The sequence below is a fragment of the Gobio gobio genome (genome assembly GCF_949357685.1).
Source record: "Gobio gobio genome assembly, chromosome: 23".
In the NCBI taxonomy this organism is placed as follows: Eukaryota; Metazoa; Chordata; class Actinopteri; order Cypriniformes; family Gobionidae; genus Gobio; species Gobio gobio.
In genome coordinates, this window is record NC_137119.1 from 25,876,788 (window position 1) to 25,894,270 (window position 17,483).

Genomic DNA, 17,483 nt, shown 5'->3' on the forward strand with positions numbered 1-17,483 from the left:
TTAAAAGCAAGAAATTTACATTTAATCTTGGTCTAAAAAAAAGTATCTCAAATGCAGTATGTCAGTATTGTGTTCAATGTGTAAAACAATGTGTAAAAAGTTTTTTTTAAAGCACACTGCTTACAGTACGTATGACGACAGTGGGTCAAAACATGCACTCACTGCCCTTTCACAACCATTCACAACCTTCATAAACACTCCAGCTCATAAAAACAACCATTACTCAGTGCACTGGCTTTTTTCCATTTTATCGGATCCTGATTCTTACTCAAGGTTATCTTTTTTTGTGGTAAGAATGGGTACTGTGCTGTCTCTCCTACGCAAAGCTTTAAAAGACTCACCTGCGTATTTTAAATAACCCCCTCTATAGTCTTTGACCAAAGTTGAATATAAAAACCTGAACAGAGCATCATCAACAAGAACATCAAATTCCTTTTAAGTCCCATGCCCACATATTCCCCGTGGGTCTGAAGAAGACTGGGCGTGCTGATTACCCATCCTGTTGATGCGAAAACATGCTGGGAAAGCTTTCATCAAAGGGCAAAGGTCATGTGCTCTTCACTTAACTACACTCTGCTCAAAAGATCAAGGCGTTTCATGTTATATAATAACTGTATGTTTACAAATGCACCCAAGGTCTGATGCCAATGTGCATCGCTAAATAAAGGAGCTATTATGTTTGGACTTGTTCGTTTGCACTAGGCAATAAAAGGCAGGCTGGAAAAGGAGGCTAAGAGGTTGACTGAAAAAGGGTAAACGTTAAAGCTTGGGTTTTTTGGGGGTGAGGAACACTCAATATGACATGAGAACGATCACTTTGTGTGGGCTAAAAGTTCAATACGTCAAGAGTCTGAGCATTTCAGTGTTGTATAATGCCAGTGGAGTTGAAAACACTAGTTTGACGTAACTTTACTAAGATATTTTGCATCTATGATGCTTTTTAAAGTCTCACAGTTACCTTTAGTGACAGTAAACTACTTTAGCCCTATTTGGACGGTAATTGTTTCTCGTGGGGACATTTAAAAATACATTTGCATGCACCTCAGATGTTGAATTTATTCACAGTGGAGGAGAAAGTTCTGTGATACTACGGATCCAGGAACCCTTACAGGGTCAGCTGTAAACAAAATTTCTATTATTGCTTGGACAATTAATAAATTCTTTTTAAATTGACTGACATGCTATTTGTGTCACATGTCTAGTCTGTCTCTGTTGTGTTTTGTTCCATGTACTCCCTGGTTTCATTTGTCACATGTTCCATTGTCTGAGTTTCCCGCCACTTGTCTGTTTCCTTGGTTACCCTCGTTAGTCTAGTTCTTTTCAGCTGTGTTTAGTTAATCACCTGTCCCTCATTTATTCAGTCATCTGTGTTTGTATTTAAGTTCCTTTTTGTTCATTCAGTCTTTGTCTGGTCGCCATTATGTTAAGTACCGTTATGCCGTTATGCTGTTCTGTTATACCTGTGATGCAATCCCTGTATGTGTTTCCGAACTTACCCTGAGTAAACTACGTTTGAGATACTCCTCTGCCTCTCCTTGTCTTCCTGCCTGAGCCAAACCTTAACAATTTGTTTAAATAGTTTACTTTGAGCAGATATACTTAGTTTACAGTTAGTTAGAAATAGTTTCAAAAGTTTACGCGATTCTGCTCTCTTATTTCTTTGTCATCTTAACTCTTTCCTTGCCATTGATGGAAATTTCCGTAATTTGTGTGACAGCGAAATTTCTGGCTTTCCGTGTTTTCACTGTTCTACGGTAGGGGGCGCTATTACACAACTTCTGAAAGAGTACTGAATCTCCTGATCAAATCACAGGCAAAGAAGAAGCAGAAACAAGCAATATCATATGTAATCATATGCATATGTAAAATAATTTCATATGCATTTGTAAAATAATTGAAAAGAACGACCAAGATGGTGGCGCGAGTAGATCGCGAGGCTCAGCGTCTCTCCAGATTCTGCAATTTTGCGGTATTTTTCTTGTTCATCTCGGGTCTGTTCGTACAGAACAGTTGTGCTTTTACATCGTACACCCGTTGTGAGCTTTTGGATATTGGTTTGCGAATTTCCGACAGTTTTATGGACAATCTTCGACTCCTTCCTGAGATCGCTAGGACGCCCGAGGCGATGCGCTCTGCCCGGCTGGGCGGAAGTGCTAGAAGGCGGCGCTGTGATCGTAAACAAAGGCGGGGTAAGCGTGGAGGTCTAAGAGCTAAGCTAAGGCTAACTCCTTACCGGCTCTCTTTACCCAGCATTTTCCTTGCCAATGTACGATCGCTAGTGAACAAAATGGAGGAGATTCGACTCAGCATTACACACAGTAAGAAACTTTTGAACTGTAACGTCCTAATCTTCACTGAAACCTGGTTAAACAGCGGAATACCGGACACCGCTATTGAGCTAGCGGGACGCCACACACTCCGGGCGGATAGAACACTAGATGGCTCCGGGAAGAGCAGAGGGGGTGGATTGTGCATTTATATTAACAAAGCTTGGTGCACAAACTCTGCTATTGTTGGGAGTCATTGTTCAGCTAACCTGGAGTTTCTCATGGTTAAATGTAGACCGTTTTATCTACCGCGGGAGTTCACCTCCACCATTATAACTGCAGCCTATATTCCTCCGGATGCTGATGCCAAGCTTGCTATGAAAGAACTTCACGCAGCCATCAGTAAACAACAGACTGATCACCCGGAAGCTGCGTTTATTGTTGCAGGTGACTTTAATCATTCAAACCTAAAGTCAGTGCTACCCAAGTTTCACCAGCATGTTTCCTGCCACACCAGAGGAAACAAAACCTTAGACCATGTTTACACAAACATGGCTGGCGCTTACGTTGCGACACCCCTCCCCCACCTGGGACAGTCAGACCATCTCTCTTTGTTTCTATCACCCAAATATTCACCCCTCATCAACCGTGTGAAGCCATCAGTGAAGACCATCAAGGTGTGGCCTGCGGGGGCAGACTCCACACTCCAGGAAAGGTTTCTAAACACAGACTGGAGTATGTTTGCTTCTCAAGCCACCAGTGGCGCTCACACGGACATTGACTCATTCACTTCCTCTGTATTGGATCATATCAATACCACCATCGACAGTGTTACAACCCAGAAACAGATCACCACATACCCTAATCAGAAGCCTTGGATGAACAGGGAAGTTCGACTCCTGCTGAAGTCACGCAATACTGCCTTCAGATCAGGTGATGCACAAGCCTACAGTACGTCCAGGGCAAACCTGAAGAGGGGCATCAAAAAGGCCAAGCACTGCTACAAGCTAAAGATAGAGGGTCACTTTTCCAACTCTGACCCTCGACGCATGTGGCAGGGCATTCAGGCCATCAGTGACTACAAACCCACCCACTCCACCCCCGCAGCCACTGATGTCAACTTCCTGAACGAGCTAAATTACTTTTATGCTCGTTTTGAAAGAGACAACAGAGAAACTGCCACCAAGCTCAAACCCTCAGCTGACCACCCACCAATCACACTCTCCTCCAAAGATGTCTGCAAGGCACTGAGCCGGATCAGCGCACACAAGGCTGCTGGACCAGACAACATCCCTGGACGTGTGCTCAGGGCATGTGCGGAGCAGCTCGCTGGGGTTTTTACAGACATTTTCAACCTGTCTCTTGCCCAAGCAGCTGTACCGACATGCTTTAAACACACTTCCATTGTGCCAGTGCCAAAACACTCTAACCCGAGGTGCCCTAATGACTACCGCCCTGTAGCACTCACACCCATCGTTATGAAGTGCTTTGAGCGGCTGGTCCTGGAACACCTAAAAGACTCTCTACCATCCACATTGGACTCACACCAGTTTGCCTACCGCAGCAATAGGAGCACAGAGGATGCAGTTTCCATGGCACTGCACTCTGTGGTCACCCATCTGGACCATAAGAACACGTATGCACGCATGCTGTTTGTTGACTTCAGCTCCGCATTCAACACTGTCATCCCATCCAAGTTAATAGCCAAACTTGGAGACCTGGGCATCAACACTTCAATGTGTAACTGGATTTTGGACTTCCTAACTGACAGAACCAGGATTCACCTGCTCCACATCCATCACACTCAACACTGGTGTACCACAGGGCTGTGTGCTAAGCCCGTTTCTCTACTCCCTCTTCACCGCCGACTGCAAGCCTGTGTATGGATCTAATTCCATCGTCAAGTTTGCGGACGACACTACGGTGATTGGGCTCATCAGCAACAACGATGAGACTGCCTACAGGGAGGAGATCCAGCACCTGGCCACATGGTGCGCTGATAATAACCTGCTCCTCAACACCACCAAAACGAAGGAGCTCATCGTGGACTTCAGGAAGGAGTCAAGAGGCACACACGACACCATCCACATCAATGGAATGGCTGTTGAGCGTGTCTCCAGTTTCAAGTTCCTGGGGACCCACATCTCGGCGGACATGTCGTGGACGACCAACACCTCCAGCCTGGTCAAGAAGGCTCACCAGCGCCTCTTCTTCCTGAGGACACTGAGGAAGAATCAGCTCTCCTCGGCTATCCTGGTGAACTTCTATCGCTGCGCAATAGAAAGCATCCTGACCAACTGTGTCGCAGTGTGGTATGGGAGCTGCTCTGTTGCGGAGCGCAAGGCACTGCAGCGGGTGGTGAAAACTGCCCAGCGCATCACAGGAACTCCACTGCCTGCCATCGAGCACATCCAGAGGAAACGCTGTCTGCATCGAGCTCGCAGCATCCTCAAGGACTCCTCTCACCCAGCCCACAGACTGTTTTCTCTCCTGCCCTCCGGCATGCGTTTCAGGATCCACCGGACCAGGACCAGCAGACTAAAGAACAGTTTTTTCCCCAGAGCTGTCTCTTTATTGAACTCAAACCCCCGTTGATCCACTTCCCTCATGAACTGATAACTCTCCTACCTCACATCTTCCTTCACTTTGTTATTTGCACTACTGACTGTTTATCACAGTAACAACTGTTTACATATGCATCTTGCACTGCCATATCTTAACTGGATTATGCTCATTTGCACTGCCGACTGTATTTATAGTACCAATGTTTACATTTGCATTTTTGCACTGTACTTCTAAATGTAATATGCAACCACTTTCCACTGCACTTTACACTTTTTTTTCCGGATAGCTCTGTCCATAATTTATTGCACTACCCTAATCCACTGCTATTCCTCATATTAGCCTAACATATTATTGTATACCTCTATCTGTAAAATTCTGTTTATAGTAATAGCCATCTGTATATTGTATTCATAGTACATATTCACCTGTAAATTCTGTTTATAGTAATAGCCATCTGTATATTTATTCACTGTACATATTCACCTGTAAATTCAGTTCTGTTTATAGTAATAGCCATCTGTATATTTATTCACTGTACATATTCACCTGTAAATTCAGTTCTGTTTATAGTAATAACGTCTCTCTATTTATACATATTTATACATATTTAGTACATATCCATGTCCTGCACTTACGCATCCATTATATATCCTGCACTTGCTGCTATTGCACTTCTGGTTAGACCTAAACTGCATTTCGTTGCCTTGTACTTGTACTTGTGTAATGACAATAAAGTTGAATCTAATCTAATCTAATCTAATAACACGCTCATCAACATTATAGCATATAAATCAAAACTGCCTAATGTTACCGAATGAAATGTCGACCCAGGACGAGCTATACACTCCAAAAAAGGTTCTAAATGTCACTAAAAATTGTTCTTCGTCGTAATCATAGAGGAACCACTTTTGGTGCTATATAGCACCATATCTTAACATGTTCTGTATATGGTAGCGGTGCTATGTAGCACCTTAGTCAAAGAACCGGTGAAGAACCACTGAAGCACCAAAATTGGTGCTATATAGCACTTAAAAAGGTTCCCTTATGATTACGAGCCAAGAACCATTTTTGGTGCCATATAGAACCTTTTTTTTAGAGTGTAGAAGTGTGCAAGCTTTGGGGGTGTTGATGGACTCCATATACTCCATCTAAGTTTTAAATATCTTTCTGAATCTGATCCAGTCTTTAACAAAAACATGTTTTTCTCAGCTTCTTGATCAAAATGTTTCTTTTTTTTTATGACAGTTACCCACATTTAAAGGGCATATTGCAGGTTAAATTTTTTTGCGAGATTAATATACTGTATAACCTTGTATGCAAATACCATATGAAAAGGTAATGCAGGATTTAAAATGTTTTAAAAAGACATAAGAGCACAAATTTAGTAGATAAAGTGGCCGTTTCGGTGGCCGCTTGAAAAAGCATTTTTTTTTTTCAACATCGCGTCATATTACGTCACGAGAGGGAGTCACTCGCCCAGCTCTGCGTTGGCTCAGAGCAGAATAGGTTGGTATTCAGTACGAGTCTGTGTATTTTCGGTAGTTTTTCTATTCCAATTTATCATTGTCATGTTAAATTATTGTGTCCAGCCTGTCTGGACATCGAGTCTACAGGTTTCCTAAAAAAAAAAGTTAGCAATTCAGCATGGTGGCGTTTTGTGCAGGTGAAGAAACAGGACTTCCCTTTGCGCATCTGCTTCGAAACACGCGGTGGTGTGTATAGTGCTTTAGACCGGAGGATTATCATCCCGGCGATGATAATAACGTTACCAGCTTTGCTATTGCCTGAGACATGATGATAAACAGTACAGTATTGTAATCTGAGCAGTGTTCATATCGTTAGCTAGCTTATATTTAAGCTAACACTGGTCTCTCACGGAGACACCTGCCGCTGTTCTCCACTGTTTCTCCTCACACAACAACTCAATTTGTCTCCTCTAATCGTAAATAATTGTATGGCTTTGGTCTGCCATATGAGTATTAATAAACATTTATAATGTCCTCAGCGTCCGACCTGTCATTGCGATTCATTGTTTTCCTATCGCTGAAATTCACCGCACTCCCTCTTGTTATGTCACGTCCGGTTTTGGCATTTTTAGATTATTATTATTATTTAGAAAATGTTCTCACAAAAACGACTCCAAAAGCCTTAATAGCGTATTTTAAAGTATATTTTAAAGAAAAGCTAGTTCCTACATTATTTTTCTATACATTGACTCACTGGAGTCTCTAACCTGCAATATGCCCTATAAGTGTTGATAAACAAAGGAATGCATGAATCTAGAATAAAACATTTTTTGTTGTTTCAAAGCAGAGGGTCTTTTGTTTCTTTTGATATGTTGCATATTCAGATGTTCATAAAACAAAATATTCTGGGGGCCATGAAACTTTTGTGAAAATTATCTAAAATGCTGGCAGTGGCTGGCAAAGTTTTTTCAAAAACACTGGAGGGGAAAGAGTTAACAGCTCCCATTCACTGTAGCAGAGTGGTGAAGTAATATAATTCTTGTAAATGTTTTCCAGCATTTCAGTAATAAAAGTGTCCATTTAAAATGTGTGCACATTACTGTGAAGCGCAACAGTTACTGTATGGTGCTTTGCAGTGGTCAAAAAGGATTTAGACAATGACTTTTGAATGTATCCTTTCTTGTATAAACTCAGAAATGTGAATTCAGAGTTCGGATGGCATTTAAATTGCCACTCAACCTTGGTGTTTGTCAAAAAAGACAGTAGGTAATTCGACCAGGAATTTTTACGCAGATGGTTGGAGAGAAAAACTCGGGTGGCAAGAAAAATCACTGACTGCACACTCTAAAAAATCCTGGGTTATTTTTTTCTACCCAAATCCTGGGTTGAGCCTGTCAGTTTTTTTGGTTATTTTTTTCAGTATTTGGGTAGTTTTTGTGTTACCCAGATCCTGGGTCAGATGTAACAACCCAGTGTTTGGGTAGTTTTTGTGTTACCCAGATCCTGGGTGGGTCATACATAACAACCCAGGGAGTTATTTATCATGGGCTTTTTGCGACCTCTTCAGGAGAGAGCAGTGCAGCTCCGTCAAATTGGTGCATGTCATCAGTAAAAAGCAGGTTTGTGTACATTTTATTTGAACTATAATTTCGTTATTGTGCTGTATATCGTTTAAAAATGGGACAACAGAGACATGGGGGTATTCCAGAAAGCAGGTTATGTGACCTGGGTATGCTTAAAGGGTTACTTCAGCGATTAGCATTAAGCTTTGTATCAGTAGAAACCCGGTAGTATATTCAAAATTATTTCTGGAAAAAATCCTCCAATGACGCAAATATCATCATTTTGCGTCATTGGAGGATTTTTTTGGCCAGAGGCTAGAGACTACAGCCAGTAGAAGGAGCTAGTTCTGCATGTTATCAACCCGCCCACAGGGGAGGGATCTCACTCGAATGTAAATGCGCACGGCCACTCTGCTCAGGCATTAATAACGGAGCGGTGCGGAGCAAAGTAAGTATTTCAACTTTTTAATTAATTCCTATGAAAGTTAAGCTTCCATAGGCATGATCTGAAAACGCGCCATACTGGACATGCGATGTGAATGACTGCCGCACTTACCTCAGCTCTGCTCAGCTCTTACTTCCCTCTCGTGATGAATGAAATCTGACTCCTACTGCGTTTGTGCCGTGACTTTCGTTTGGCTCACTCACACTTTATTGAAAATACATGTTCAGTTTTTAATCGTAGTGTCTATTCTCTAACTGAACGAAATTATTGTATTACTATATGAAAATCAAAATGACGGTGGGGACGGTGTCATGGTGGGCAAGTGATAACCAGTTGCCGTGGCCTTGGGGAGTGGCCTCGTAGGGCAGCGAAGCAAGTGCATTCTGGGAGTTGTTGTCTTTCATCCTGAGACAAAAATATATTTTGTCTTTTCTCTTTCTAGAAGGCACCAGTTCAAAAATAATATCCCATTTCTACTACATAAATGACCCAGTTTAAATACGCATTCATCTTCCCAGCGCTGAAGTGCCCCTTTAAGAGTCAGTAAGCGGATAACCTCAACTTCTCAACCGTTCCAAAAACGGAGGTGACTTTCAGGGTATGTGAGTAACCATAGCAACTCGCTCTCTAAACATAACCTGCTCCAGAGCAGTTCCAGGGTTAGTTTGCTTAAGAGGTATTCAGATGTTTTTTCTATAATTAATATAGTTATTAATATAACCAAATTTGTTTTAGTTTTATAATACAATATAGTATATTAGTTCTAAAGAATTAGAGTAAAAAATATGACAAGGTAATGTTCAAATGTTCAATTCAAATATATTTATTATTTATTTATTGTCATCTCGCACATGGATCTGCATTCAATTAATTAGCATCAAATAAACAATATAATCCTTATTCTCAGTGAATAAAGATTACTTATTAAACAAAGACATTGAAAAAATGATTGCATAACCACCAATTAGGTGGCGATGTGCACTAAGTAGGTTATGTAAATCGCGATTAAACAAAAGAAGAAGAGGAAGTAGAATGGCGCGCTTTTTCTTTAGCGTCTGTTTCCATGGTGGATCATTGATTCGTCGCTCTGTTGAGAATGTCTTGTATGTTAACCGACAATCTGAGTTGTCTGAACTTTCTCCGGGACTCGTAGGCTATGTTGGAACCAGCATACCTCAAGTAAGCATAGTTTGGGTTAATCAACCGAAAGTTCAAGGTGTGACGGTAAGTTAACCTTGCTTTCTGCAATACCCCCCTGGTCCATTACACTTGAATTACTAGTCAAATGTTTACCTCTAATATTTGTTAAACGAGCTTAAATTGTGGTAATGTGTATTAAAAACTATATAAAATATGCTACTGTAAAATATTTTTTTAAATAAAGGAATTATAATGCAAGCCAGTGGTTGTGTTGTGTATTTTTTTAAGTTTATAGATTTAAGTTAATCCGTAGACATTAATTCATGTATGAAGTAAAAAAAAAAGAAAAAAAGAAGAAGCTTAGTATTATAGTAAACATTTATCAACTATGCTGGGTTAAATCACCCCATTATTCTGGGTTAAATAAACAACCCAATTTGCTAGGTAAAATTAACCCAACGGGCCCTATCTTGCACCCAGCGCAATTGACTTTGTACACCGACGCATGTGTCATTCCTATTTTGCACCCGCGCAAAGCGCGCTTTTCCCTCCACAGAAGCACGTCGCTAAACTAGTGAATGAACTTGCGCTACCTGGGCGGTTCAGCGCAAAAAAGGAGGCGTGTTCCGGCGCAAACAATCCCTGGTGCTATTTTGCTGTTCCATTAAACAATTGCGCCACTGACCAGAAAAAAACCTAGTCTAAAGTCAGTGGCGCGTTGCGCGTTGTTCATTATGCTATTTTAAGGGCGCATACTTGACCATAATGTATAGCGTGCACAACGCGCATACACTTTGCTCATGTAATCTACACAGATGCAACAGTTATTTTTGCAAATCATAAATTGTTACACTAAAAAATATTAACACATGAGAAAAAATAGGCATAAATCTAGCTTACAAATGATTCAGGCTAATTGTAGTCTAATAATTAAGGAGACCTGTTTGCCCAATAGTGGCAACTTCTGGCAAGACATATATGTATATAAGGACATCTAACAAATTGGTTTGTCCGTCAAGAACCAGGAAAAAAAATCGGTGAGGGTGGACGCAGCGATGTCCTCTGCTGGCGTCAGGTCCTGAGTAGAGGCAGATCCACCTCCCGTTACACGGCGTGCCCGATTGATGCTGGCAATCTTGACTTTCCCCGTCTTCTGATGTCATTGTAGCGCTTGCGGCACTGGTGCGACGTCCTGGGGATGCCAGCTGATGAAACAATTGTGGCTATTTCCTCCCACGCCTGTTTAACCGACGTTATTTAGGGTGGGTTTCTCCCATCCCCATACAACACAACTTCTCTGTCTTTCACTGCTCTTACAAGCACATCAGTCTCCTCGGCTGTGAACCGCTCCTGGCGTGCGCCTGGTAAATACAATAATAGCAATCCATAATGGAACTTACGCACCTGCTTTTACAGGGAATGTTGGATGATGCTCGGATTGGTTTATTCACGTTACGCCCAAACCACACCTATGAATAATGAAGCTACTTCAGACCAACCCATTTTAGATTTGCGCCGGGCGCAAGAGCCATTTATCCCGCCGGGAAAATAGCAACAGCGCTGAGACCCGCCCACAAAGTTACTTGCGCTTCACTCTTTGACACTTGCGTTTCAGATCGTTAAAATAGGGCCCAACATGTGTTCTGTCCTATATTTACCCAGCCCTTGGGTTGAAAACGCCCTAAATTCTAGAGTGTAAATGTTCAAATTACCTTACGCCCCAATGAGAAACAATTACTCTCCGAACAGAGCTTTTGTAAACCAATTGTACTTACATCGTCAACAGTGCCATTCAGATTATAGCCACAATACACTGCGATTTCCATCGGGTCCATCTCAGTCCAGCCATCAGCAGTGCAAGTCTTTGAGAGGTTACCTGTGTGAGAAATGCAAAGGTCATTAACCTCAAGACACACATGCTGGCTGTTCTATTTAGAAGTTTCATCTGTTTATTACTCTTTTGACTTTAACTGAAACAAAGTGAGCCCTGAGAGCTGGAACCCTGGAGTGAGTCCACACAAAGGTAAAATGCTTTTCTGGAATAAAGCAGAGAAATGTGGAGCCACGTCACCCCTCTCGCTGAGGTGTTTCTTGGCACTTCTCACTGCACAGCAGCCCATGAATGCAAAACTCTGCATCCGATCAATACGCAATGAGACCCAACTGAGCACTGATTCAGCGAGAGTATTGTTTTGGTCTATGCTGTATACAAATTTAAACAATGAATTATTGAGATGCTTGGGAAAGAAAAACAACATTTTTTAGATCATAAAATTTAAACAGTGCTGTGGAAGCTACTTTAATGTCACTTTTTTAAGTAGTTAAACTAAAGTCAAAATACTGTATGAAAAGGTAACTAGCTACATTATGCTAACCATGTCATCAACTGTCTAATAATCCAATTCTCAAATACGTGTAAGTGATTGTGTTTTGCCATTTAAAAACCTTTATAAATTATCTTGATTTTGATCTATAACGTGAAATGGGTGCCGCCATGTTTGTTTGCAGAGCAGTTCAGAGATTCCTGTCAGTCGCACGTCAATTCATAAGTTTCTCCCGAAATACATGCAAGTATGTGACCAGTAGAGTAAACTATAGTTACTAACACTATGTGTATCTGATGTGAATAAAACATGTCAGCAAATTATATTTGAATGGATTGTTATTGCTGCTTCCATAGACACCAGTGTGTATTTAACAAACTCTAAATGTTGTTTTACTAGTACTTATGTGTATTTAAATGTTTGAAACCTAAAATAAACATTATGTGGTTGAAAACACTGCATGATATATGTCAAGCGCTGAGTGCGTCCACCTCTGGCTTAGCGCCAGCCAAAGGGCGAAAACACAGTTATGTGTTATGTCACGTCACTTATGGCAGTTATGTCACATCACTGAACACTCTAAATCCCATATGTGGTACCGTACTCTCAGGGGCACAGAGATAAAAATCCCACATGTGGGACTGCTCAAAAGGTTAATAGAGATGGGCACAAAAATGACCAAATTTCCTCCCGTTTGGCGCACCCCACACTTTGAGAAACGCTGTGTTAGCTGAGTTCTCCTGTAATCTCATCTAGGACATTAAAAAATGCTAATATTTTTTGTCATCAGAGCCAGACAGTTACAGTTTTAAACTTAAACTGGTAATTATTTACTAAATGCAACAAAAACATCTTAATTTACACAACCAAGTCCAAAAAAGAAGAAGACAAAAACCAATTCACAAAACTGAATCAGACTTTCCAACTCTATCTATGGGCCTTTTTACATCTGGTCACTTTATGTGTTTCTACTGATTGGATAGCTATCTGATTTCTTAAAACGGTTCCATTTACCTGCGCTATATGCAAATTTAACGGAGTACACTTCAACGAAAGCAACAGATAGGAGCTGCATTTTATTTATCATCAGCTAATTTCAAGATCAAAGACCACAATAGGAGAAAGAGCGGCATCAGATTATCAATTCACTAGAATGAATCAGACTTACCAATGCTACAGAACATATTGCACTAGATACTCATTGGGGGGGGGGGGGACATGTTACTGTTAAAGCTATAGTACAAAACAGCTGAACTACTCTAATGAAAATGTAGTTGAGAGTAATAAACTAGAGTTCAATTGATTATGAGAGAATTCACCTTAGATTATACCATAACCTGACTCAATTAAGAGCCTTTTATATAAGAATAAAGGGGGCATTTAAGGACTAGGTGTGGGTATCCCACTACGATGATACATTTTAGAGAGAGAATTGTATTACGGTCCACAGATTTTGAAAAAGATGATGTATACTTCAGGAGGAAGGACACTTTATTCCTCCTCAGTGAATTCATAGCGGATCCTGAGTTACAGTGCCACTTATTGATCCAAAACAAGCCAATCAATTTTACTCAGGCGTGAATTAGAGTCCCTGTGTGTTTTTTCCTCAATGCACTTGTTATGTGAACACTGAATGAATGAAAAAAAAGCAATGCGGTTTCATAACATTACAAAATGAACACTGAACAGAGCACTCAAATGGAAACACACTTTTAAAAAAACAACAACAAATTACTTTCCAAAAGGAACAAATGCCAGAAGAAACAGCTTAAATGCATCAAATCTAGGCATAAAGACTACATGTGCCCGCCCTGCAGGCAGTGACCTCCATCTAGATATAACAATGATGTCCACTGCTGAATGAATCATACTCACAGGTACAGTATCCAACTGCTGGGAAGACAGCAGTTTTTTGGGGCCAATTAATGGATTTTTTTTTTAACTTTGTCCCCACTAAAACCTAAATTCAAGTTGCAAATCACATATTGGATTGAATTTGAAGAAGGTCAAATAAGAGAAATGATAATAAGGTCTATTTGGCCATTAATTGGCCATTTGTTATGTCTAGATTTGGCCCACTGACTCACCCTTGGAAACATTGGGAAAACAACATTATCTGTCTTTTTTTTCTCTTTTTTTATCGCTGCTCTGTCCCCCACTTCTACATTCAGCCTGTGTGAAAATTTAAATAAGCTCAAAATAACTCTAAGAAAATTATGTTTTATCTCTCTTTTAATTAACCAAAGATAACATTGTGACATTTGTTTTTGTCATCAGGCTTTGCTTCTCTAAAAACCTGTTGAGAGTTTTATTGCTCTTTTAATACGTATTGATCTGTTTATTTGTCATTTGGAAGATGCACCATAAAAAGTCAATAATTGACTAAACACAGCTTCAGAGTGTCAGGCCTACAAAGGCAGGTTGAACGTGAAGGTTTCTGTGTCAGCAAGTTGATTGGCTAATTGGCTCATTAAAAAAAAGACCTAAATTAATTAATTGACGAAAAGCACCAACTTTGAACTAATGAACAGATTAATCAACATGTGATTAACATAAATTAAAGTGTTTCTGTTGCTCATATTTATCCGTTTCGCTATAGTAGGCAATAAAATAAGAATAAAACAGCAGTGAAAAGTACTGAAAACTGCAGATAATTTTGAGGTAGTTAGTGATTCCTGTAGATTTGGGAAGTTCAGTGATATCTCACTATTCCAGTCATAATGTATATATTATATTATTGGATTTTTTATATTATTTGAAGTATATTATGTCATCATGCCACAACAGTATCATTGAGATACTATTATAACTTTTATTAATATTTTTATTTTTTACTTTTATATTTTCTGTTTTCATTTTATTTAAAAGCTTTACCCCCCACATTTTTTTGTATTTCATTTGAGTTATTTTAGTACATCAAGTTAAGTAAATTAAAATAAGAAATGTTGCCTTGGCAACAAGCTGAAATAAAATAAGTTTAAGTTTTTATATTTTATTTTATATCAGTCAATGTTTATTTTATTTTAAGTAACACAATCATTTTATGGTTTAGTACCAGTTTTAACTATAATATTTAACTATAATAACCCTGTACCACAATATTTGTTTTACTGTTGAAGTGGTACCTGAAAATGTTGGGAAAAAAATTGTATACAAACAAATATTATACATATTTTTTTATTAAAAAAATGGTGTGTTGGATTTACATGATTTAATCATGTACATCGGTTCCACATGATTCAATTAAGTTAAACAAACATAATATGTTCACATAATTTCAACATAATGGAAATAAGTAATTTTTAAGTAACCGAATTGAGTAGTTTCACAATGATTTTAATATGGCTCCCTAACAACAGTGGTGCACACGGGGGCTTAAGGCCCTGCCTCTTTAATCAAAACACATGTTTAATTTTGTACAATTTTGTTGTCACTTGACTGATATATAACACAGTACTTATTAGCTTCCATTTTATTTGCCAGCAATAGCACATCATATAAGTACTAAGTGAGAAATGCTCTTTAATGACATGTGTAGAGTCAGTCCACAGACTAAGCAATCGCTCCGCTCTTCTCCACTATGGTAACCCAATGTAATTTAAATGGTTCGAATAATTCCAACATAATTAAACATTAAACACTAATAAACAATATAAAGTCTCCCCCTTTTTCTAATTTTGCCCAAAAACACATAAAATAACACTAAATTTCAACAATTTTACTCTAGTCGTCAAGTCCCAAGCAAAGCATGCTGGGAACTACAGTTTCAGCAAAAATCATTTTCGAGTACTTAATTGGTTCACATTCACCCCAAATAATTTAATCTAGTAGATTGCACATTTTAGAGAATTACAATAATCGAAAGCAATGAAATCATGTTTAGAAGAGAAACACAAATTTGTTGCGTAGATCACAAATAATATGATTAAAGCTACACTATGTAACTTTTCCGTCCACTAGAGGTCGCCTGTTCAAAACAAAGGCGTAGTTTGATGACGCCACGTTTGAGCGCAGAATCTCGGGACATGTGGTCTTCACCTCACAGCCGGTGGGAAACAGTCAGGATAGGACTCGGGCAGAAATCATGTTCATGGATGCGATTATTAACATTACTGTAGTGAAGCAGAGCAGGAGCGAGTGTTGTGGAGCTGAGCAAGGCCGCAGGAGCGATTGAAGAGCGGGACTGTTATTATGGCATAGTCGCTGGCGGGACTTTTATTATGACACGGTTGCCGGCGGCACTTCCTCTTCTCCAGTGCTGAGTGTGAGGTAACGCAGCTCTGTTTATCGTATTAGATATATCTGAGTGTGTTGAAAAGGAAGTTATGACGTTCGCTCGGCGGCTGCTATGACACTTGTTCACACTGCAGTGAGAGTAAAGTGTTTCACTGAATAAAACCGGAGACCGAGGGTGACGCAGATATGACGCAATCGACAGGCGACTCCCTCACACGCATAGCCCACACGTCCCGGCTCCTTGGTTAAAATAGCAATTTTCTCACGATTTACAAATAGTTGAAAACATTTGGGATATTCTAAGTACTCAACTGAACAAAATATATAACACTGGCCCAGTGGTTTCTGGATGTTTTACTGCAAAAATCCTACATAGTTCACCTTTAAGTAAATTGGACAACATGTGTTTTCCTGTTTTTTCAGTGTATATATATATATATAAACTTATGTTAGATGCAATTAAAATAAAAAATTAATAGCACAAATTTAGAGATTTATCTTTTAAAATCTCACAGGTAAACATGCAAACAATCACGAGACAAGCTGTCAGAACATTATCAGAACAGACGGGAGAAAAAGGATTACATTTTCTATTGCAAAAGATTGTCTGAGGTGTGAAGAGCTTATCAGATAATCCTGACATAATAATAAAATGTTGAACGATCCCATCTAAAACAATTTGAAAACTGTCACCTGCTTGAAATCCAGTTGACTTGCGACTCCTAGATGATTTATTTTCTGACATGCTGCACGTTATGTATCTTTCCAAATTTGTTAAATGCAAAATCTCATTCCCGTAATCCAACAGCACACCACACACAACATCTGAACATCTGAGACACTTCCATAATTATTCCCCCCACCAATATTTTTGCCTTGATTTACGGTAAATAAATGAATGCATTAATAATGAAAGGTACAACATGCTTAACATGTAGAATTAAGATTCTTTTTAACCTGCTATACATTAATCCGGCTAATACCTGATGCCACTCCCTGGTTTCTGTGATATGCATATTTTGGAGATTATCAGAAAGACATGGATTAAAATCTGCTAATTTTAATACACTCAATTTCTACAAACATGTTACCAGAAACCTGAAAGCTTGTGTAATATTATTGAAGGGGATGTTTACTCTTGGCTTTTATAGTGTAAGCTTTGTTTGTCATGTAAGGTTAACGCCAACCCTCTCATATTTATCAACGTCTGCAAACACCCACACGCAATATATCCATCCTCACACATTATTCCAGTGGACCTCCGGCTTTGTCATAAGCCACAGAGATCTCATGAAGCAAATCCAGAATGTCATATTAATCCTCGGTATTGAACTATGGACAGATTTTTATCATTCTGAAAAGCCTAATCTGTCCTTTCCCATTCAGAGAGAGCATTGTACTGCATATGCTTTAAATGGAAATCCATTAGAAATGTGTGGGACTTAAGTGAAAGATTTTGCTCCTGAATAGTATTTCAG

General features: G+C 39.6%; 1 protein-coding gene across 1 annotated transcript in view; it reads right to left on the reverse strand.

Moving 5' to 3' along the window:
* vipr1b (vasoactive intestinal peptide receptor 1b) overlaps positions 1-17,483 on the reverse strand; it is a 111,116-nt gene that overhangs the window by 36,962 nt on the left and 56,671 nt on the right. Inside the window, exon 4 of the mRNA XM_079806886.1 lies at positions 11,221-11,321. Coding sequence (XP_079663012.1) covers positions 11,221-11,321 — 101 coding nt within the window. The remainder of the gene's footprint in view (positions 1-11,220; positions 11,322-17,483) is intronic.